Source organism: Eurosta solidaginis, chromosome 4, assembly GCF_040869045.1.
Source record: "Eurosta solidaginis isolate ZX-2024a chromosome 4, ASM4086904v1, whole genome shotgun sequence".
Lineage (NCBI taxonomy): Eukaryota > Metazoa > Arthropoda > Insecta > Diptera > Tephritidae > Eurosta > Eurosta solidaginis.
In genome coordinates, this window is record NC_090322.1 from 83,873,080 (window position 1) to 83,896,125 (window position 23,046).

Below are 23,046 nucleotides of genomic sequence, written 5' to 3' on the forward strand. Positions count from 1 at the left end.
CTGCATATCTAGGATTTTGAATTGGCCCCTAGTAGCAGCGGTATATTAGGGTGGGTCAGAAACCAAGTGGGATTTGTACTTTTAAGCAATTATAGGATTTCATATGTGCTCCTATTTATAATTGAAATTGAACTTGAATTACTTCTAGTTATAAGTTAACTTAGACTAAGTTTTTGGATTCTCTGTAAATTTTTTTATTTAAGCCAATCGATAGTAAGGATAGGGGCATTAGTATTAGGGAGAATTACTGAAAAATTAAACCTAGGCTATTTAAATTTTCTTGGAGTCTTAGTTTATCTATACATTTTTCTTTTCGTTATCTGTCCTGATTGCCTTAAACATAGCTGAGCCTCTACTCGGAAATATCGGAATTGTTAATAAATTATAAGAATTATGTTTGGATGAAAAATTTTAGATCTTTTCATAATGCAGGGCTAAAGTTTTAAGTTTGGTGTTGGTGCTGCGCTTGTGCGCGGAAAGATTAGGTGAAGGTGAGTGTTTAGGGAAAATGACTGATTGACAGGGGACAGACTAGTGTCAGGCTTGGGGGCACTGTAAGCAGATAGGAGTCAGCACAGTGCCCACGGTGCGGTGCAAGTTACACTGCAGAGGGAGGGTAGACTCCACCTGACAGGACAGGCCTTCATCTTTTTCTACCCCTTACGCTTTCCCCTCTATAACTTTGCCCCTCACGTCTATTTCTAACTGTTTCAGCTTTTCTTTCCAACACATATGCAGGTATGAACCCTTCTTGTTCATGTGGCTGCGGGTGAGGTCAGTGGTGCAATACCCCGCCCAAAACGACGAGCTAGCCTGGTCCCGCAAGCATACCTGCTTACCGCCGCTCCTCGCCACCCAAACAGTCAGCCACGTAACACCCTCTCACGAAGGTGGCAAGTGCTTTGTCACGATATGTGTGTATGAGCACATGCATGCATTCCTCGCTAATTTACATGCAGGATATCTTTTTTAATATGAACGAAAGGTGAGAAAAGACTTCACCATAAAATTCCTGTACTGATTTCCGACCTTGTATTAGAAAAGTCATCTGGTATTCGAGGGTACTCAGGTCCCTTTTATCGGCATAGTGCATCGCTAGGCATCTGGAAATTGCTTCCCAGTTCAGGGGTGTGTTGTAGGATTCCAGTGCCGCATCTGCACTGCTTACAATTTTGTTGCGGATAACACTGATTATGCCGAAAGATTTCGGCGAACCTACACTTCCTTCATATATTTTAAGTATCCTTTCCACACTTTTCTTCCAGCTACTAAACTCAGCTGGGTTCCCAATAAATTATCGCAAGGATCTCACAACATCTGGTACCTTGTTATATCAGACAGGTTATTTTTAAACCGCTCGTCAATCAATTGTTGTGTATGGTGAAGTGCGTCTCTAATTATCGTACTTTCGTCCGTTACTAGTACTTACCTTATTAAATCTTTGATAATACTATGTTCAAACAGAAAAATAAATTGAGGAAATTTCGATTTGAATTGAGTGCTGTTCATACAACTCGATTTAGCTTACACAATAGTAATTTGATAGCTGGTTGGCTCATCTCTACAGCAAGAACATACCTTTGTTCAGACTGTCAAAATGAACACGCACATTATTAGGCGAATGAAATGGAATGAAAACATAAAACTTTGAAATTTTTGTGTGTTGTAAGAAAATGTGTTCAATGTTTTGGTTTCATTTTGAGTTTGCCATCTTCTTTTGACAATCCCTACTCCAGTGAAATGAAAGACATAAAATCAGCTGATGAGATGAGCCAACCACATAGTTCAGCCGTGCGTAACTGACGTTAAAATATACTCAATAAACACACTTTACAATGTTGCATTTGCAGTTTGAAACAATTTATTACGCAATTTTGTTTAAATTGGCAAATTGCGTAATAAATTGCCCAAATAGTATAAATTGCCAATTTGGTGTGTGTTTGAACCTAGTATAAGATTCTTAAATTCAGGAGTGAATTTAGCCACTTGCGGTATAGAAGTACCTACTAGGGGGTTGGTGTGGCACAGGTACTCCTGTGTTACCTAACAAAGGTGGTCTTTTTGGGGGGTCCATTTTGATCTAACTTTATTCTATCTGCATGTTATGATTGGTGGAACTTGTATTTATTTTATCAATCTCTGGAGGGTCCCTTTTGTGGTGAATCGCAGAGTTGTGTTTAATATTATTATGGAAACTTGGTTTTTATTATGAGCTTTATAAGCTCTTTATTATTTTGTTTAAAAATTAGAAGAACAATTAAAAATCTAAAATATTAACTTGCTCTTATTTTATTTTCTTTCCTTTTAGAATTGTATTCTCACTTTTTTTCCTCAAATTGGAAATATTTGTTCACTTTAAAAATCTAAAATATTAAATTGCTCTTATCATTTATTTTCTTTTCTTTTAGAAGTTGTATTCTCACTTTTTTTTTAAAATAATTTCACTTAAATACTCTTAAACTAAACCTTACAGTAAAACAGCAAGCATGGCGTACAGATGTCCTCCTTTTTTCCTTTCGGGTACTCGGTATCTATTATTGCACGCTCGCCGACCCTTCCGCATGTGTGGGTAAGGGGGCGAGTCCTTGGTCCTTTGATTGCGATGGTAACGGCCAGCCTCTTTGGGTCAACTTATGTAATTCACCCGCGACTAGACCCTTTGACGTTGGGCGCCAGTTAATTTAAAACATGTTAAATTATCTAAAAAAAAATTTATTATGGCAGGAAGCCTTGATTTGATGTCAAGAATTGGACTGACTTACAATTTGACAAAATACTTAATTATATTCCCTGATCTTCGCTGTCGCGTCACTGCTTGGTGAATATTTGTTGTTGCGCGCAGCTCAGAAAATATGGCCTTGATTTAAGATATCTGGTGTCCAGACATGCAGTCAGCAATTTTGGCGAATGCGCGTGTAGGTGTCGGGTCTGCAGACATGTAGTCAGCAATTTGGCGGATGCGCGTGTAAGAATTGCATTCTTTGTATTCGGACACTTTGAGTCAGCGTCAGAAAATGTATTTTTGGGTTTTTGAATGTTTGTTATGTTAACTTATATAAATAAAATTTTATCGAAACTTTTACAGGTCGAAAAACAAGATTGATGTAGTGTTCAATCCTAGTGGATAATGTATGAAATATATACGTAGGCATCAATATAAAATTGTTCCTGGTTCTCACAGGTTTTTATACATTATAGAGTATTTTAGTCAGGACTAGTCCAAAGACACGGATAATGCCAGTGAATGCAGTAGTTGGGTATATTTGGTAGCTACTGGTTACTGAGATATAATTTGTCAAAAGTTTTACTCGAGTAAAAGTTTTAAAGAAGCAACCATATTAAAGCCGGTAATACAAAAGAAACAATTTGTCAAAAATGGCAACAAAATTTTTACTTACCGTTGAGGACATAATTTTTGTAGCTCCACGAGAGAAGTTTTAGCAGAAATTCTATCTGGAACATCCCAACTTGTTTCTCCAAAAACACCTACTTTTTGGAATGCGACATTTATAAGATCTATTGGATCCCTTGCAGGAATATATTTGTTTGATATAGCTGCTAAAATTGAACAATCTATGCCTCCGGAAAATAAAACGGCAATTTTAGTATGGCTGCAATCATTATTACCATGTAAACAATTTTTACATCTTGGAGGAGTGTATAGCACTCGATCCTTTACAGATCTTTCAATTAAATTTGAAAACTCGTTCAACGCAGACATCAAATTTGAGTTTCTCAGCAATGATTCAAATAAACCAGAACAAGACATATCCATTTTGCATATTTCATAAAAGTTAAATAGTTCCTGTTAAAAAAAGAACAATTTCAATTTAGTATATCAAAATAAAAAATAGGTATATACATATACGTATATTTATTGAATAGCACAGTGCTACAAAAAAAAATCCAAACCCTTTTGAAGTGACCTAGTGTACGTTGTAGGCCTTGACGTGTACGTCATGATAATGTGTTTTAAAATTGTCTAACATCCCCAAATTTTCAAGTTATTTTTTAAAACCCGTTTTTCGTCTACTGCGCGCACTCTAACAATCATAACGTCGTCATATTTTAACCGATTTTCGATTGCTTTGCGGTTTTGGAAAGAAGAAGATTCAAACTTTAAGCTAATATATATTTGTTTATACTATATACAAAAAAATTGGGACATTTTTAAAAGTTATCTAAGATTTACCCATTTTTCCCCATTTTTCACAGTTTTTTTACATTCATTCTGAAATAACTATTCATCCCGAGTAATAAAAGTCATGGCTTATCAAAATCGGTTGATAAATGTTTAAGTTACGACGCTTATTGCAAACAAGAAAATTAATAAAAAAATTCTATCAATGGCCTGTGTCTGTACTCTGTTAGTTGCTGTGCATCAGTTGTATAAATTGAAAACTATTTTCATATCTTCCGCGGTTTTTGCGTCACTTAGTTTTGGAAACACCCTACTAGGAAAGACACCTTGCCGTTGGTGTGAAGGCTTAGCCGAACTCCATAGTGCCCGACTATGAGGCGGAGCTGTTTAGTTTTGGCATCTACGCCGTTTCGCCTCATAGAAGGGCGGCGCAAAACTGCCAACCCCCTAATCCAGGGTGTTATGCGGACCGTGCCTATTGGACGATTTGCAGACAACGGATAAATTCGGCTGTATTCGAACGGAGCCTCACACGGGCCACCTCGGAAAGTATTGATGGCCTTACCACAATAAGGGGCGCTGCTGTGGCGGACTGTTCTTGGACCGCTGACCAAGATGAACGGCTCATTACCTAATTGTAATAAGGCCGATTATAACAGAAGGACTCAGTCGCTAGCCAAGGACGACAAATACGAATTGAGCGATGCGTCGGACTCGGGGAGCGAGAGTAGTGCTAATTCAATGAACTCGTGTTGGAAAAGCACACAAATGAAAACGGAGTAGAAGAGTGTGGAAGGATTCGGAGCAGAGGAAGTAAAATAGCTCTCTCGCAGTACCGTGCAGCACTAAGAATTGTCCAATGCCTGGGAACAGTGATCGACCCAACAGAAGTGGAGATCGAGCGCTTGGAATGGGCCCATTTCGCAGTAGAAATAGGTCGAAGGCAGTTCAAAAGGTTTGCTGCGAGAAACCCGCGGTTCTGCAACCTGTGCGAGGAGGAAGAAGCGTCGAATGGCAGAATGAATAGGCAACGTTCGGCGGAAGGCGACAAGCCTGCCTTCAAGAAGCAGAAAGGACCCATTCCGAGAGCCTCGAGGCAGGGCAGTCGCATAGACAAGTAGGCCCAAAGCTGCAAGACCGATGGGCCCCAATAGCGAGGCAGCAACTATGCCACAAACGCAACGGTGCCAAAAATGAAGGTATGGATACCATGCGTGATGAAGTCGGAGGATACACTGCGACTTCTGTAGAATCAGAATCCGAACATATCGATACAGGATTGGAAGGTACTGTATCTGGGCCTACGGAAGAAGGTCAGTTCTATATCTTCCAAGTAAACAAGCAGGCGGAGGATGTGGTGTACACGCAGCTTGGAAAAATGTCCTTTGGTACAGGCAAAATTTACATGCGACCCAGGAAAAGATATCTCGAGGATAAAAATCCTAACACGCCAGAAGTGGGCGAAGACGAACAGAACCTCAAAAGCCTAAGAGAAAAAGGACAGGTGGAGGTAGCGGACGTCACCACGAAGGTGTTAGAAGAGGACTAACAGCCAAATGGTGCTGCGAGTCACACAGAGGAACATCCGGCACAGCAGTTACAAGAGGCAGAAGGGGGCTTCGAATACTCTAAACCAAAAGGGAAAGGGGAGGACGACGACGTCACGACGAAGGTGCTGGAGGGGGACAAAAAGCCCAATGGTGCTGCGAGTCCTACAGATAAACCTCTAACACAGTAAAGTGGCGTCGAGCGAACTCCTGCTAACCCTTGAGGAGGGTTCGTTTGACGTGGCGCTGATCCAGAGGTCGTGGCTCTCATCGGAAGTAAAGGTTTCTGGACTTAGCGCGCGAAATATGTAAGTTGCGGTCGCAGCTAAGCGGATTTTTAAAAAGGACAATTGAGGGGATGTGTGGAATAATGGTATAAGTCGAGTTACACCGTCTTTCCATAAATCAACTAAAAAAAGAGCATGATTACATACACATACCATATTAATCTTAGCAAATAATAGTGATATTTAAACAAAGATATTAGCTTCATTTATGGAAAGACGGTATAACTTTCTAATAAAATTTTGCAGTAGTGAAGCATCGAAATGATATGAAAATATATTCAATGTCGTAGACCAGAAAGAACTGAAAAATAAAAGAATTGAAGTGAATTCAAAAACGACTAAGCAGACAGAGAACTCCATTGTTAAAAATAGAAAAAAGGTTAAAAATGATAAAAGTAGTAAAAAAAGATTGCTGAAAATAACAAAAAGAAATAACAAATAGTTATAAGCATTTCTAAATAATAGAATATAATCTATTTAACAATGGTTATTAATGTATTTACTGTGTTTTGTTTAATAAAGTATCTCAATCAAAATATTTAATATTCGATCTATAGAATAACGGTATAACTCAAAAACAAAAGAAATCATCAATTTTCTAATAAAATTATGTATATATAAACTTTATTACTTTTTCGTATCAAAGAATCATATTATCTAAAATCTTACCAAGTACGATTATTATAAATTTATTTTTACCTGTATTGTTAAGTTTTTTTCACTTTTCTCAAAAGGTTGGTTTTTGAGTTATACCGTTATTCTACACATCTCCTCAATTTATTTAAAACAGAAGACAATTTATTTTAGGGAACAACGATTGAAGTCGAATCGGCGTCAAAACCAAAACTGACAATTTACTTTATTGAAATCAATCACGAAACTTACAATTAATATAAATATTATTGCTTATTGCTTACTAAGTGAAATTAACTTAGCTGTAACTATTACACAGTGCTACAGTGGTTTTGCACTTTTTAGGTGACCTAGTGTACGTTGTAGGCCTTGACGAGTACATCATACCCTTCAAAAATCGCGAGTACTCCATGCATGCATGTATGCAGTACTCGCTATGGACCAACCGAGTGCTCCAAAATTAATCACAATTCATACAAAAAATATAGTCCAATTAACATTCCGATGTCCTAGGACTGGACCATATACTCTAGCTCCGCATTACATCAGAGTAATCCATGGAGTACACACAGTCCAATAAACATCGTGTAGTGATTACAATCGTTAAAAACGAGCAATGATCGGCTTACAATATGTTCGTGCCCTGCAAAAATCGCGAGTACTCCATGCATGCATTACAATCGTTAAAAACGAGCAATGATCGGCTTACAATGTGTTCGTCCCTGCAAAGATCGCGAGTACTCCCTGCATGCATGTATGGAGTACTCGCTATGGACCAACCGAGTACTCCAAAATTAACCACAATTCCTACAAAAAATATGGTCCAATTAACATTGCGATGTCCTAGGACTGGACCATATACTCCAGCTCCGCATTACATCAGAGTAATCCATGGAGTACCCACAGTCCTATAAACATCGTGTAGTGATTACAATCGTTAAAAACGAGCAATGATCGGCTTACAATGTGTTCGTCCCTGCAAAGATCGCGAGTACTCCCTGCATGCATGTATGGAGTACTCGCTATGGACCAACCGAGTACTACAAAATTAACCACAATTCATACAAAAAACATGGTCCAATTAACATTGCGATGTCCTAGGACTGGACAATATACTCCAGCTCCGCATTACATCAGAGTAATCCGTGGAGTACCCACAGTCCAATAAACATCGTGTAGTGATTACAATCGTTAAAAACGAGCAATGATCGGCTTACAATGTGTTCGTGCCCTGCAAAAATCGCGAGTACTCATGCATGCATGTATGGAGTACTCGCTATGGACCAACCGAGTACTACAAAATTAACCACAATTCATACAAAAAACATGGTCCAATTAACATTGCGATGTCCTAGGACTGGACCATATACTCCGCATTACATCAGAGTAATCCATTGAGTACCCACAGTCCTATAAACATCGTGTAGTGATTACAATCGTTAAAAACGAGCAATGATCGGCTTACAATGTGTTCGTCCCTGCAAAGATCGCGAGTACTCCCTGCATGCATGTATGGAGTACTCGCTATGGACCAACCGAGTACTACAAAATTAACCACAATTCATACAAAAAACATGGTCCAATTAACATTGCGATGTCCTAGGACTGGACCATATACTCCAGCTCCGCATTACATCAGAGTAATCCGTGGAGTACCCACAGTCCAATAAACATCGTGTAGTGATTACAATCGTTAAAAACGAGCAATGATCGGCTTACAATGTGTTCGTCCCTGCAAAAATCGCGAGTACTCCATGCATGCCTGTATGGGACTTGAAAAAATATATAGTAACATACTTACAAAGATTAACCTTTGTATATCCGATAATGCGAAAGATGAACTAAAAAGAAACATAAAATTGTTGATGTTGAAAATTGATAAGAAGTGGAATTTCGCTGGTAAACGGATTGAGCGGCTCTCTTCTAAGTATGAGCAATGCACTGTGGCTTAAATGACAAAGTAAAGTTTTTTAGGTTCGAATTTTTGGCAAATTATATTTTCCCTGAATAGGGAATAAACCTTATATTGAGAATACATACTTTTTTTTACTCTCTGACAACTCTAGTATAAGAGGTAACCAGCTGAATTTAACCGTTATTTCAACGTCAATTTTGCGATTTTTATTGTGCGAAAATTAGATAAGCTTAAAATTGTGCGAAAGGAAAAGTTTTACAGATAAATCAGTTTTTTTTAAATGGAAAATAATCGTGACGGTGTGTATAACAATGTGTATAAGTGCAAAAGCAATACAAGCAACATATATTTATTTCGCAGTAGTTATGTGTTAGCTAGAATTATTTAGGGTTTAAAAATGTTGCTCGGGGTTCATAAAGTAGAAGTTGTGGGGTCCGACTGGGTCCAATATGAAAATTATTTGAGAGAAAAGTGTGTTGTGTTTCCTTTAATTTGGTGTTTATGTCTTTTGCAAGAGTTTGCTAATCGCTGACTTATCAAACATTTTCAGAGCATATCAAGATCAAAAACGGAGATATGTTTAATGTGTGCGTGGAAAATAATAAGTAACAAAAATCTGTTTTCGATTAGATTATGTGAAAATTCAATAGTCGACTTAACGGGGAGGAGGTGAAACAAATACATTTAAAAATTAAGAGTTTCTGCTCACATGCAACCCAAAAATGGAAGAAAAATGGACGAAGTTTACAAAATATGATCACGTACGAAAGTCACTGGCTAGGAATGGATAGTGTATTTGCATTGTCTAATGTTTCGCATAAAGGTCGACCTACAGTGAGTTATTCTGAAGGAAGTGAGCAGCAAAAGCGGAGGTTAGCATCAGAAGTTTGCTCTTAGTAATCAGGAAACACATCTCTTCTGTTACATGCGGCATCAATTTCTACATGTGCATCGAAGGACAATGACTTAAAAATATGTTTTGACCGTAACAAATGCTATAAAAGAGATCGCATGTCGCATGACAGAAAAAATAGCAGGGAGAATAATATAAAAGATGTCTTTGATAGAGCTGTGGATTCATTGGTCACCTTTTATCTAGTATGCGCTTGTCAAAGAGGATTTGTTCAACAAAAAAACAAACATTTCCACCTGAAGTAGTTGCACTTTTGAAATCTCCTCCTAATGAGTTTGACGATGATAAGCCTACAACATCACGTCAGGCATTAGAAGAATTAGATTAAATATGTTCCGACTATAATGAAGATATGGACGACAATACTGGCTTCTCGATTCAGCTAGAGGAAGAAGATTCGTGGGATTAGAACAAGGTGGGACTCTACTTGACACACAAAAAACAACAATTTGCTATGCTTTTAGTACTCACTCAAAAATGGAGCACCAAAAATAAACTCGACTCATACTTTTAAATATAATATCAATCTTTTTGAATAAATTGTTTTTGAATAGCCTTAAGTGTTTTATTTTACGTTCAACTTAATTAGCGATATCTCGAAAAATATCAGATTCATGGAAAGATTTTAAGAAGAAATATGTAGGTGGAAAAAGTTCTTAAAGTTCTTCTTTTTTTGTCAAAGTTTTAGCGGCGTGCCAGATTTGTGTGTGCAAATGTTCAAGCTTCCATCTCCTTTGGTTGATTTTTGCCCGCAGAACATGGTCATTTAAGCCATATTGCAATGGTTGAATGGTGTGGATATAGTTTTTCTACTGGAGGAACCAGATGCTCCTTCGTATGCTGCTGAAGAAACTTTTACAAAAGAACAACAATTCGGTCGACCCTCAAAGGACTTCCAAGACTGTGGGCAGAAAACTAAAATAAAAAGAGTAGAATTTATACTTAACAATAACACTTTGGAGGAAATTTGGTTCGCTGCCGAGCACGCTCTTAGGCTCGCAAGGAAAAAAGATGCTGCTAGCATTATTAAAGACCTAGGCGATGACTTAGACAGTGCTAAAGATATGAAAAACGCGTACGTACATGCTTCAAAACAAAGGTGTCTCTCTGGTGATGAAGCAATAGGCCTCTACCTTTGACGCTAAGTTAACTGCCAATAGCTGTAAATTATTGAGAAATGCAGCTCTGGGTGTAGATCACGATGCCTTTCCATCGTTCCATAGTGTAACGAAATCTAAGAAAATATGCTTTCCAACTGATGAATGCAGTCATTTGGATGAGATTTCTGCTAGTATTACATTGCAGTCTTTGCTAGACAACCCCTAAGCGCGTCTTAAACACTTTGACCCCTTTCTGGAGCTGACGAAGTCCAATCAGCAACACTTATTTGCAAATGGGTCTTAGATGGGAGTTCGGGGCATAGCCTGTACAAGCAAAACTGTGAAAATGCTGCTGCAACTGAAGAGTACTTATTTTTAATTTGTTTCGTACCTTTAAGGCTTGTGTTGAATGATGAACAGGATACAAAATCTTATATCGCAGAGTTGACATAATCAAGCAGTAAGTGTTCCCGCTACGCCACGAATACAGAATTGCTTACAATGCTGCTGATCTCATCTGATCAAAAGATCAATCAATACAGAAACAACACTGAAACTAGAACTAAACCACTTCCGCCTGAAGTTAGGAACTTACTAGTTTTACCCGAGTCGCCATCACTATCTTCTGGGGATCACCATTCAGGTATGATAAGTAGCGGGGATGTCCATTGTCCTGATTCAACGGAAACACAGGATATGTCTACAGATTAAAACGTGTGATAAAAAATATATGTATATACATATACCGCTTATTTTGTTCGAGGAAGTTTTTCAAGCTAAATATAACTATTTGTGGTAGAAGTGAATACAACCCTACATATGTGAAACTTTCATTACTCTATCTAAGAAAAATATAAAAAAACCAAATAAAAATAAAATAAAATGTTTTCTATTAATAAAAAATATATCATAACAATAATAATATTAATAAAATAATTATTATTATTTCATTTCATTTCATTTATTCGGAGAAAATACATTAGTACAGTAAGACAAATTGTCTTTTGTAGTACAACAAACATAATTCATATAATTCATTTAAATAAATAAATAAAAGATGCTAGAAAACAAGCATATCAAAACAATACTACAAAACTTTATATTTTTAATTTTTTAAATTTTAAATTTTGGTTAAATTAGATTAAGATAAGATAAAAATAAAATAAATGCCCAGTTTAAGTTTGTTGAATAGAAAAATAGCTGAAAATAATATGTTCGTACTTGCTTTGGTTTACACTATTCCTAATTGCAGCTGGGATATAGTTCCAAATACGTACGGTGTTGACGAAAAACAGCCTTGTCGAAGCAACGAAGTTAAAGTTAGGCACAACTAGATTACTAGTCCTGGGAGACCTAGTGAATGTCAATTTCTCAAAAAGATATGCTGGTGATTTTGTGACAATCAAGCGGTACAAAAAAATCACACTTCTAGCTTTTTGGTAGTCAAATATGTTACATCCTAATAGCTTGGACCTCCAAGCCGAAATATGATCAAACTTTCGTAACCCGAAAACGTAACGAGTTACATGATTAAAGGCGACCTCAACTTTGTGTGCAGAACATGAGTCCAACTTGTTATAAACGAGGAATAGTTTATTATTGGCAAAAGAAGCTGTAGGGCCAATGAACGATTTAGTTGCATTAAGGAAGAGACCATTATTATTGGCCCAGCTCTGTACTGACAATAAATCATTATTTACTTTAAGACAGAGGTTGGCTACGTCCGTGAAACTACCAGACAAATATAGTTGGATGTCATCTGCATATGCGTGCATTTTCATGTGCTGACAAACCGAAAAGATATCGTTTACGAAAATACTGAATAACAAAGGCCCAAGAATGGAACCTTGCGGAACACTTCGGGGTAGGTGTTTGGTCCCCGAAATTTCGCAACCAGTATTAACAAGTTGTGGTCTTCCTGTTAAGTAACACTCCATTACCATCAAAGCACTGTAGGCAAATCCAAAATATGTTTTAAGTTTATAAAAAAGTAACGCGTGGTCAACAGAATCAAAAGCTTTAGAAAAATTTAATAGACAAAGCAGAGTTAGTTGGTTTTAATCAAAAGGTATGCGTATGTCATCAAGAATTTTAAGTAGTGCCGTTGTACAACTATGCTTGGCTCTAAAGCCCGATTGGTGTGGTGATAAGAGGTTATTTCTAGAAAAGTCCAAAATTATTTGCTCTGCTAGCAGCCTTTCAAAAACTTTCGACAGCGCGGGCAATATACTAATGGGTCGATAACCACGGACGCCGTTTCTTCGGGACGGGTCTTACCATAGCACATTTGCACGATTCAGGAAACCGAGAAGTTGTGATGCAATGGTTGATGATGTGTGTGAAGGTACTCAGTATAAATGGTAGAATAATTTTTACAAATTTTATTGGTATATCATCAACCCCGATGGCATTGGATTTAACTTTAAGTAAGCACCTTACCACGTCGCAATCGGATACCGCCCTGAACTCAAAATTTTCTCCACAGTAGCGCCCATAAGCATTTGGAAAAGGTGCAGTAGGATTTACAGCGCCCGCAGGACGACTCACAAACGCATCATTAAGGGTGTCAGCATTTAGTTCGCATACATGTTTGTCCCTTCCATATACTCGCAAGCTTTTTAGATTACGCCAAAGAGTTTTTGGATGTAGCGAAGGGTTTAGCCTTGAGGTAAAAAATCTACTTTTTTCGTTCCTTATTATCTTAGTAGCGATATTTCTAATAGCTTTATAGGCAAGCCATGCAACATTACTTTTACTCCTCCTCCACGATTGGTATGCCCTACTACGTGCTTTTATTGCCGCTTGAACTTGGCCATTAAACCACGGACACGAAACATTTCTAGGTCTACTTGAGCGAATAGGCACATGTATGTTAAAGGCATTAACGATTTTGCTGCTAAGGAACTCAAGTTTTTCATCAGCAGAAACTAGTAACCAACAATCACTCCTTAAGCTCGATTCAAAACTTGCGATCTTACAAATCAGTAGGCCGATATAACAACAAAAATTGATATATAAAAACTTTAAAGCTAGCATTAATTGAATTTCAAAAAATTTTAGCCAAAATTTTCATCTTTTAATTCAGAGTTCCTAGAAAATTTTCGAAAATGCATTTTGTAGCACTTTCTATTGTAACACAGTACAAGTCTCAAGAGCCTACAAATTAGCGCATGAACATAACATATTTTTACATGGGACGAAATGGGCAACACCCTCAGCTAAAAAATATCTAAAAAACCAAGAGTAATTTGTATAGTTTTGACTCTTGCACTTTCTTAATCTAAAATTGGATGGGGTACAAAACTGCATTTTCCAAAATTTTTCAAAAGCTCCGAAAAAAGTTAAAAATTTTGATGAAATTTTTTTGAAGCTCGTTTAAGTTTCTAGAACTTTAAAAGTTTTTATTATGTGGCTTCTATTTGCGATTCCACTATATTTCGAACAAAAATTATTTACATAAAAAAAAATAATAAAATAAAATAAATTTAAAAAAATTAAAAGAATTTTTTTGAACAAAACTGTATGTGTTAAATATTATTATCTGTGTTATCCGTGTAAAAAAGTCAGAGGCGATTGCTAGTTTTGAAATATTTATTTACAGTAAATACATAACTTACTTATATAGAAGTATGTTGTAGTTGTATTTTTATTAAATAAACCAGGGGTGGAAACTGTTATTCCTTTTATAATATAATTCCTTCCAAAACTTTTAATTTTGGACTTTTAATATATTTGGATCAAGATAAAAATTATTTTCGGATTCTTATTACCTGTGTCCGATGAACTAGTTAAACTCGGACTTTAAAAATTTTATTAAAAAAAAAAAAATTCGTTTTTTTACGATAAGCCGTTTCTTTGTTATCATGCTGGACTTTTATTTTGGCCTTAAAAAATAAAAGTCCGAATTTAACTTTTATTTCCAGACTTTTATTTTTAAAAGTTCGAGTTTAACTAGTTCTATCGGACTCAAAAATTAAAAATACAGATTTTACTTGTATATGTGGACTTTTATGGAAAACGTCCGAAAAATAAAAAGGATGCAAGATTCGACATGATATTGCTATAGGGATACCTGGGAACTCAAATATTTTCACCTAGGACCATTTTTTACCGGGATTTTTCGACTCCGAAAAAAAAAAAAAATTATTATTTTCCGTCCCTGAAATAAACAGCTGATGAGCAAATCTGAGACAAAGTATAATTATCTTTACAATATTCTACACATCCCCTCAATTTATTTAAAACAGAAGACCATTTATTTTAGGGAACAACGATTGAAGTCGAATCGGCGTCAAAACCAAAACTGACTATTTACTTTATTGAAATCAATCACGAAACTTACAATTAATATGAATATTATTGCTTATTGCTTACTAAGTGAAATTAACTTAGCTGTAACTATTACACAGTTCTACAGTGGTTTTGCACTTTTTAGGTGACCTAGTGTACGTTGTAGGCCTTGACGAGTACATCATACCCTACAAAAATCGCGAGTACTCCATGCATGCATGTGTGGAGTACTCGCTATGGACCAACTGTGCTCCAAAATTAACCACAATTCATACAAAAATTATGGTTCAATTAACATTGTGATGTCCTAGGTCTGGACCATATACTCTAGCTCCGCATTACATCAGAGTAATCCATGGAGTACACACAGTCCAATAAACATCGTGTAGTGATTACAATCGTTAAAAACGAGCAATGATCGGCTTACAATATGTTCGTGCCCTGCAAAAATCGCGAGTACTCATGCATGCATGTATGGAGTACTCGCTATGGACCAATCGAGTACTCCAAAATTAACCACAATTCCTACAAAAAATATGGTCCAATTAACATTGCGATATCCTAGGACTGGACCATATACTCCAGCTCCGCATTACATCAGAGTAATCCATGGAGTACCCACAGTCCAATAAACATCGTGTAGTGATTACAATCGTTAAAAACGAGCAATGATCGGCTTACAATGTGTTCGTCCCTGCAAAGATCGCGAGTACTCCATGCATGCATGTATGGAGTACTCGCTATGGATCAACCGAGTACTCCAAAATTAACCACAATTCCTACAAAAAATATGGTCCAATTAACATTGCGATGTCCTAGGACTGGATCATATACTCCAGCTCCGCATTACATCAGAGTAATCCATGGAGTACCCACAGTCCAATAAACATCGTGTAGTGATTACAATCGTTAAAAAAGAGCAATGATCGGCTTACAATGTGTTCGTCCTTGCAAAAATCTCGAGTACTCCATGCATGCATGTATGGGACCTGAAAAAATATATAGTAACATACTTACAAAGATTAACCTTTGTATATCCGATAATGCGAAAGATGAACTAAAAAGAAACATAAAATTGTTGATGTTGAAAATTGATAAAAAGTGGAATTTCGCTGGTAAACGGATTGAGCGGCTCTCTTCTAAGTATGAGCAATGCACTGTGGCTTAAATGACAAAGTAAATTTTTTAGGTTCGAATTTTTGGCAAATTATATTTTCTCTGAATAGGGAATAAACCTTATATTGAGAATACATACTTTTTTTTGCTCTCTGACAACTCTAGTACAAGAGGTAACCAGCTGAAGTTAACCGTTATTTCAATGTCAATTTTGCGATTTTTATTGTGCGAAAATTAGTTAAGTTTAAATTGTGCGAAAGGAAAAGTTTTACAGATAAATCCGTTTTTTTAAATGGAAAATAATCGTGAAGGTGTGTATAACAATGTGTATAAGTGCAAAAACAATACAAGCAACATATATTTATTTCGCAGTAGTTATGTGTTAGCTAGAATTATTTAGGGTTTAAAAATGTTGCTCGGGGTTCATAAAGTAGAAGTTGTGGGGTCCGACTGGATCCAATATGAAAATTATTTGAGAGAAAAGTGTGTTGTGTTTCCTTTAATTTGGTGTTTATGTCTTTTGCAAGAGTTTGCTAATCGCTGACTTATCAAACATTTTCAGAGCATATCAAGATCAAAAACGGAGATTAGTTTAATGTGTGGGTGGAAAATAATAAGTAACAAAAATCTGTTTTCGATTAGATTATGTGAAAATTCAATAGTCGACTTAACGGGGAGGAGGTGAAACAAATACATTTAAAAATTAAGAGTTTCTGCTCACATGCAACCCAAAAATGGAAGAAAAATGGACGAAGTTTACAAAATATGATCACGTACGAAAGTCACTGGCTAGGAATGGATATTGTATTTGCATTGTCTAATGTTTCGCATAAAGGTCGACCTACAGTGAGTTATTCTGAAGGAAGTGAGCGGCAAAAGCGGATATTAGCATCAGATATAAAAGATGTCTTTGATAGAGCTGTGGATTCATTGATCCCCTTTTATCTAGTATGCGCTTGTCAAAGAGGATTTGTTCAACAAAAAAACAAACATTTCCACCTGAAGTAGATGCACTTTTGAAATCTCCTCCTAATGAGTTTGACGATGATAGCCTACAACATCACGTTAGGCATTAGAAGAATTAGATGAAATATGTTCCGACTATAATGAAGATATGGACGACAATACTTGCTTCTCGATTGAGCTAGAGGAAGAAGATTCGTGGGATTAGAACAAGGTGGGACTCTACCTGACACACAATAAACAACAATTTGCTATGCTTTTAGTACTCACTCAAAAATGGAGCAACAAAAATAAACTCGACTCATACTTTTAAATACAATATCAATCTTTTTGAATAAGTTGTTTTTGAATAGCCTTAAGTGTTTCATTTTATTTTACGTTCAACTTAATTAGCGATATCTCGAAAAATATCAGATTTATGGAAAGATTTTAAGAAGATATATGTAGGTGGAAAAAGTTCTTAAGTAATATACCTACTCGTAAGTATTATTTAAAAAAAGGCGTGGCAGTGATCAAATCCCGCCCATTTTTTGTCAAAGTTTTAGCGGGGTGCCAGATTTGTGTGTGCAAATGTTCAAGCTTCTATCTCCTTTGGTTGATTTTTGCCCGCAGAACATGGTCATTTAAGCCATAGTGCAATGGTTGAATGGTGTGGATGCTCCTTCGTATGCTGCTGAAGAAACTTTTACAAAAGAACAACAATTCGGTCGACCCTCAAAGGACTTCCAAGACTGTGGACAAAAAACTAAAATAAAAAGAGTAGAATTTTTACTTAACAATAACACTTTGGAGGAAATTTGGTTCGCTGCCGAGCACGCTCTTAGGCTCGCAAGGAAAAAAGATGCTGCTAGCATTATTAAAGACCTAGGCGATGACTTAGACAGTGCTAAAGATATGAAAAATGCGTACGTAAATGCTTCAAAACAAAGGTGTCTCTCTGGTGATGAAGCAATAGGACTCTACCTTTGACGCTAAATTAACTGCCAATAGCTGTAAATTATTGAGAAATGAAGCTCTGGGTGTAGATCACGATGCCTTTCCATCGTTCTAGAGTTTAACGAAATCTAAGAAAATATGCTTTCCACCTGATGAATGCAGTCACGTGGATGAGATTTCTGCTAGTTTTACATTGCAGTCTTTGCTAGACAACCACTAAGCGCGTCTTAAACACTTTGACCCCTTACTGGAGCTGACAAAGTCCAATCAGCAACACTTATTTGCAAATGGGGCTTAGATGGGAGTTCAGGGCATAGCCTGTACAAGCAAAATTTTGAAAATGCTGCTGCAACTGAAGAGTACTTATTTTTAATTTGTTTCGTGCCTTTAAAGCTTGTGTTGAATGATGAACAGGATACAAAATCTTATATCGCAGTGTTGACATAATCAAGCAGTAAGTGTTCCCGCTACGCCACGAACAGAGAATTGCTTACAATGCTGGCAATCTCATCTGATCAAAAGATCAATCAATACAGAAACAACATTGAAACTAGAACTAAACCACTTCCGCCTGAAGTTAGGAACTTACTAGTTTTACCCGAGTCGCCATCACTATCTTCTGGGGATCACCATTCAGGTATGATAAGTAGCGGGGATGTCCATTGTCCTGATTCAACGGAAACACAGGGTATGTCTACAGATTAAAACGTGTGATAAAAAATATATGTATATACATATACCGCTTATTTTGTTCGAGGAAGTTTTTCAAGCTAAATATAACTATTTGTGGTAGAAGTGAATACAACCCTACATATGTGAAACTTTCATTACTCTATCTACGAAAAAGATAAAAAAAAAAAAACAAATAAAAATAAAATTAATTTTTTTCAATTAATAAAAAATATATCATAACAATAATAAAGTAACTATTGTTATGCCTTAAGCTCGATTCAAAACTCGCGATCTTACAAATCAGTAGGCCGATATAACAACAAAAATTGATAAATAAAAACTTTAATGCTAACATTAATCGAACTTCAAAAAATGTTAGCCAAAATTTTCATCTTTTAATTCAGAGTTCTTAGAAAATTTTCGAAAATGGATTTTGTAGCACTTTCTATTGTAACAAAGTACAAGTCTCAAGAGCCTACAAATTAGCGCATGAACACAACATATTTTTATATGGGACGAAATGGGCAACACCCTCAGCTAAAAAATATCTAAAAAACCAAGAGTAATTTGTATAGTTTTGACTCTTGCACTTTCTTAACTAAAATTGGATGGGGTACAAAACTGCATTTTCCAAAATTTTTCTAAAGCTCCGAAAAAAGTTAAAAATTTTAATGAAATTTTTTTGAAGCTCGATTAAGTTTCTAGAACTTTAAAAGTTTTTATTATGTGGCTTCTATTTGCGATTCAACTATATTTCGAACAAAAATTATTTAAATAAAAAATAATAATAAAATAAAATAAATTTAAAAAAATTAAAAGAATTTTTTTGAACAAAACTGTATGTGTTAAATACAGTGTGTTATCCGTGTAAAAAAGTCAGAGGCGATTGCTAGTTTTGAAATATTTATTTACAGTAAATACATAACTTACTTATATAGAAGTATGTTGTAGTTGTATTTTTATTAAATAAACCAGGGGTGAAACTGTTATTCCTTTTATAATATAATTCCTTCCAAAACTATTAATTTTGGACTTTTAATATATTTGGATCAAGATAAAAATTATTTTCGGATTTTTATTACCTGAGTCCGATGAACTAGTTAAACTCGGACTTTTAAAATTTAATTAAACAAAAAAAAAATGTTGTTTTTTACGATAAGCCGTTTCTTTGTTATCGTGCTGGACTTTTATTTTGGCCTTAAAAAATAAAAGTCCGAATTTAACTTTTATTTCCGGACTTTTATTTTTAAAAGTCCGAGTTTAACTAGTTCTATCGGACTCAAAAATTAAAAATACAGATTTTACTAGGACCATTTTTTTACCGGGATTTTTCGACTCCGAAAAAAATAAATAATAATTATTTTCCGTCCCTGAAATAAACAGCTGTTGAGCAAATCTGAGACAAAGTATAATTATCTTTACAACAAAAAGGATTTAAAAGGGTAAGAGTTGGGAAAAAAATTTGTTTGAAGCACTCTAATGTATATGTAGACACACACACACTCAAATTTTTAGTATTAGAAGCATAGGGCTTCTGTATAATCCAATTTCAGTGGTTAAGTTAATATAGGAGCATAACTATAATGGTTTTGACTTTTTTCACCTAACTCCATACAGTCGAAACACTGCGCGTCGTCCTGGTTTAACCGATTTCCGATTGCTTTACAGTTTTGGAAAGAAGAATATTCAGGCTTTAAGCTGATATACACTTGCTTATACTTTATACACAAAAAATTCGGACATTTTACAAAAGTTATCTAAGATTTACCCTTTTTTCCCATTCATATATGCTGCCTAATTACACCACTGAAGATCTCGTAGCGGTGGCCGTCGAGCAAAAGAATAAGCAGGCATTTATCCTGGCGTCCTGCTACATGGCCCATGCTGCGGAGGTTCCACCGATGGAGTGCAAAAGGCTAGTACAGGAGGAAGGGCGCAAAGGGCGGTTGGTTATAGGCGCAGATGCACCACAATGCGTTGGGAGGAGCAGATACGAACGAGAGAGGCGAATCTCTATTTTGTTACATCCTGCAAACCAATTTGCAGATAGCCAACAGGGGAAATGTCCCTACATGTATTGGTCCAACATCCGGCAATGTTCTGGATATTACATTGAGCTCCGAGCGTGATTTATCAAGGTATGATTGGATGGTTCTTGATAGACCATCCTTCTTCGACCATGCGTATATCAGCTCCAGCATCCCCCTAAAAGGGTAGAGAAGGGAGGGACCTTTAGAAACCCTAGGTCAACGAACTGGACAAAATTCCAGAAACATGTAGAAACAAAACTGGGACAACGCAAAGAGGTTGCTAATGTAGAGGAACTGGAGGAGTCGAATGAATTCCTAACAAGAAAGCTTATGACTGCGTATAACAAAGCTTGCCCTCTAAGAAGATTCAGAGGAAAAGCAAAGCCGCCATGGTGGAGCAATGAGCTGAGTCTTCTAAGAAGACAGGTAAGAGAAATGTTTAAGCTCGCGAAGACCGCGGAAAGCGAAGCGTGTCTGGACGAGTACAGGGATCTACTAAGGATCTACAAGCGTGAAATTTCCAGGGCGAAGAGAATCTCATGGAAAAGTTTCTGTACGGACATAGAGTGCTCCAGCGAAACAGCACGGTTCAAAAAAGCCCTAGCAAGGGGAAATATAGTCCAGGGACTAATAAAGAAAGAGAACGGGGAATGATCACGTAATAGTGAGGAATCCCTTGAGGTGCTTCTCGATACACATTTCCCATCGGGAGACGGTTTAGAAGAGCCAGCAGACATCACTCACACTTCGATCACGGAGCTAGTAGTACCGGGCTTGGTGACCGATACCAAGATCGAGTGGGCAGTGCAGCCGCTTGCTAAGTTTAAATCGCCGGGCCCAGATGGTATATTCCCGGCTATGCTACAAGTCCCAAGTAGGGCGGTCGTGGAATGGCTTAAAATAATATTCGATGGGTGAATAAACCTGAATCATGTACCGCACTCTTGGAGAACTGCTCGTGTAGCTTTACTACCAAAGGCGGGGAAGATCGGTCACGTGTATCTATACGTAGACTATAGACCGATTAGCTTAACATTATTTCTGCTCAAAACCTTTGAGAGGCTCATAGATGTGTACATAAAGTCCAACGTGGATGAAAATCTGCTCTCCACAACACAGCTTGCGTACACCAAAGGGAAGTCGGTAGACACCGCATTGCATAGGGTGGTAATAAGCATAGAGAAATCCCTGGAATATAAGGAGTATGCTCTAGGAGTCTTCTTGGGCATTGCCTGGGCTTTCAGTAATGTTGCAAAATGGGCGATTATGAATGGTCTTAATTACATTAAAGTACATCCTGCCTTAATCAGATGGATCGGCTGCATGTTAAATTGCAGAAAGATTACATCAAAAATGGCCACGAAATCAGTGGACAGGGGCACGCCGCAGAGAGGGGAGCTATCGCCTCTGCTGTGGACGCTGGTGATCAACCAACTGCTCAGGCAATTTGATGAGGGATCCTTAAAACTTACGGCTTACGCAGATGACGTTGCAATTGTCATAAGTGGAAAATGCCTTCCAACGATTAGTTCTTTGACTGATCGGGCGCTTCGGGATATTCATACCTGGGCATCTAATGTCGGGTTGAAAGTCAATGCGGAGAAGAAGGATATGGTCTTGTTTACAAAGAGGTACAAGGTCCCAAATTGGCCCAGGCCTAAGTTAGGAGGGGTGACCTTACAGGAGAAACCTTGCACAAAATATCTAGGAATCATCCTAGACAGTAAGCTGTCATGGAAGCTCAACGTGGAGGAGAAGGTCAAGAAGGCCTCAACTGCACTCTATGCATGTAAAAGAATGCTGGGGTGTACGTGGGGCCTATCGCCCTCTCTTTCTCATTGGGTTTTTTTTTGTTTTGTTTTTTTTGCTCGGACGTTGTGGCAGCGCACTGCCCTCACATGGCCCGATGAAACCAGGCTAAATCCTGTTTTTGTTTTTTTTTTTTTTTGTATCCTAATTCTTATTTATGTGTTATTTATAATTTTTTGTTTTTGTTACCGAGTCTTTCAGAGGCAGTGTCTTCTTAAGCGCCGAGATCTAAAACCGCTCAGCTACAGAAAAACTCATCAGATGACAAATTTAGATTCACAAAACACAATAGATTAAAGTATCAATATAATTTTTTAATTATTAAGAGAAGATAGAACCGTTTTTTTTTATGGCAAAGAGCGAGTCCGAAACATCAATTATTCTCGAGTGAGAGTTATAATCTTCACACAAACATAGAAAAGGTTCGTGTAGTGGAAATTACTTCTGCATTGTTTAAGACTTATAGGTTTGTAATGCCTTGAAACTCGGCATGGAACATTCAAGTTTACTTCGTTAAAAAGAAATGGGCTTGAAATCGATCCATTTAAAGGTCTAGCCATAAATAGTACACCTAGCATTTCTCTACGACTTGCAAGGGTAGGAAGATTTATTAGTTTTAATCGATTAGTGTAAGGAGGGAGATTATACAGAGAGTCCCATTGAAGATTTCTCAAGGCGAAAAGTAAAAACTGTT

At 36.9% G+C, this 23,046-nt stretch overlaps 1 protein-coding gene across 4 annotated transcripts in view; it reads right to left on the bottom strand.

The window, feature by feature from the left end:
- LOC137250019 (asparagine synthetase domain-containing protein CG17486) overlaps positions 1-23,046 on the bottom strand; it is a 485,148-nt gene that overhangs the window by 158,145 nt on the left and 303,957 nt on the right. For all 4 annotated transcript variants that reach the window (XM_067782218.1, XM_067782217.1, XM_067782216.1 and 1 more), the window contains exon 3: positions 3,399-3,805. In XM_067782218.1, coding sequence (XP_067638319.1) covers positions 3,399-3,805 — 407 coding nt within the window. The remainder of the gene's footprint in view (positions 1-3,398; positions 3,806-23,046) is intronic.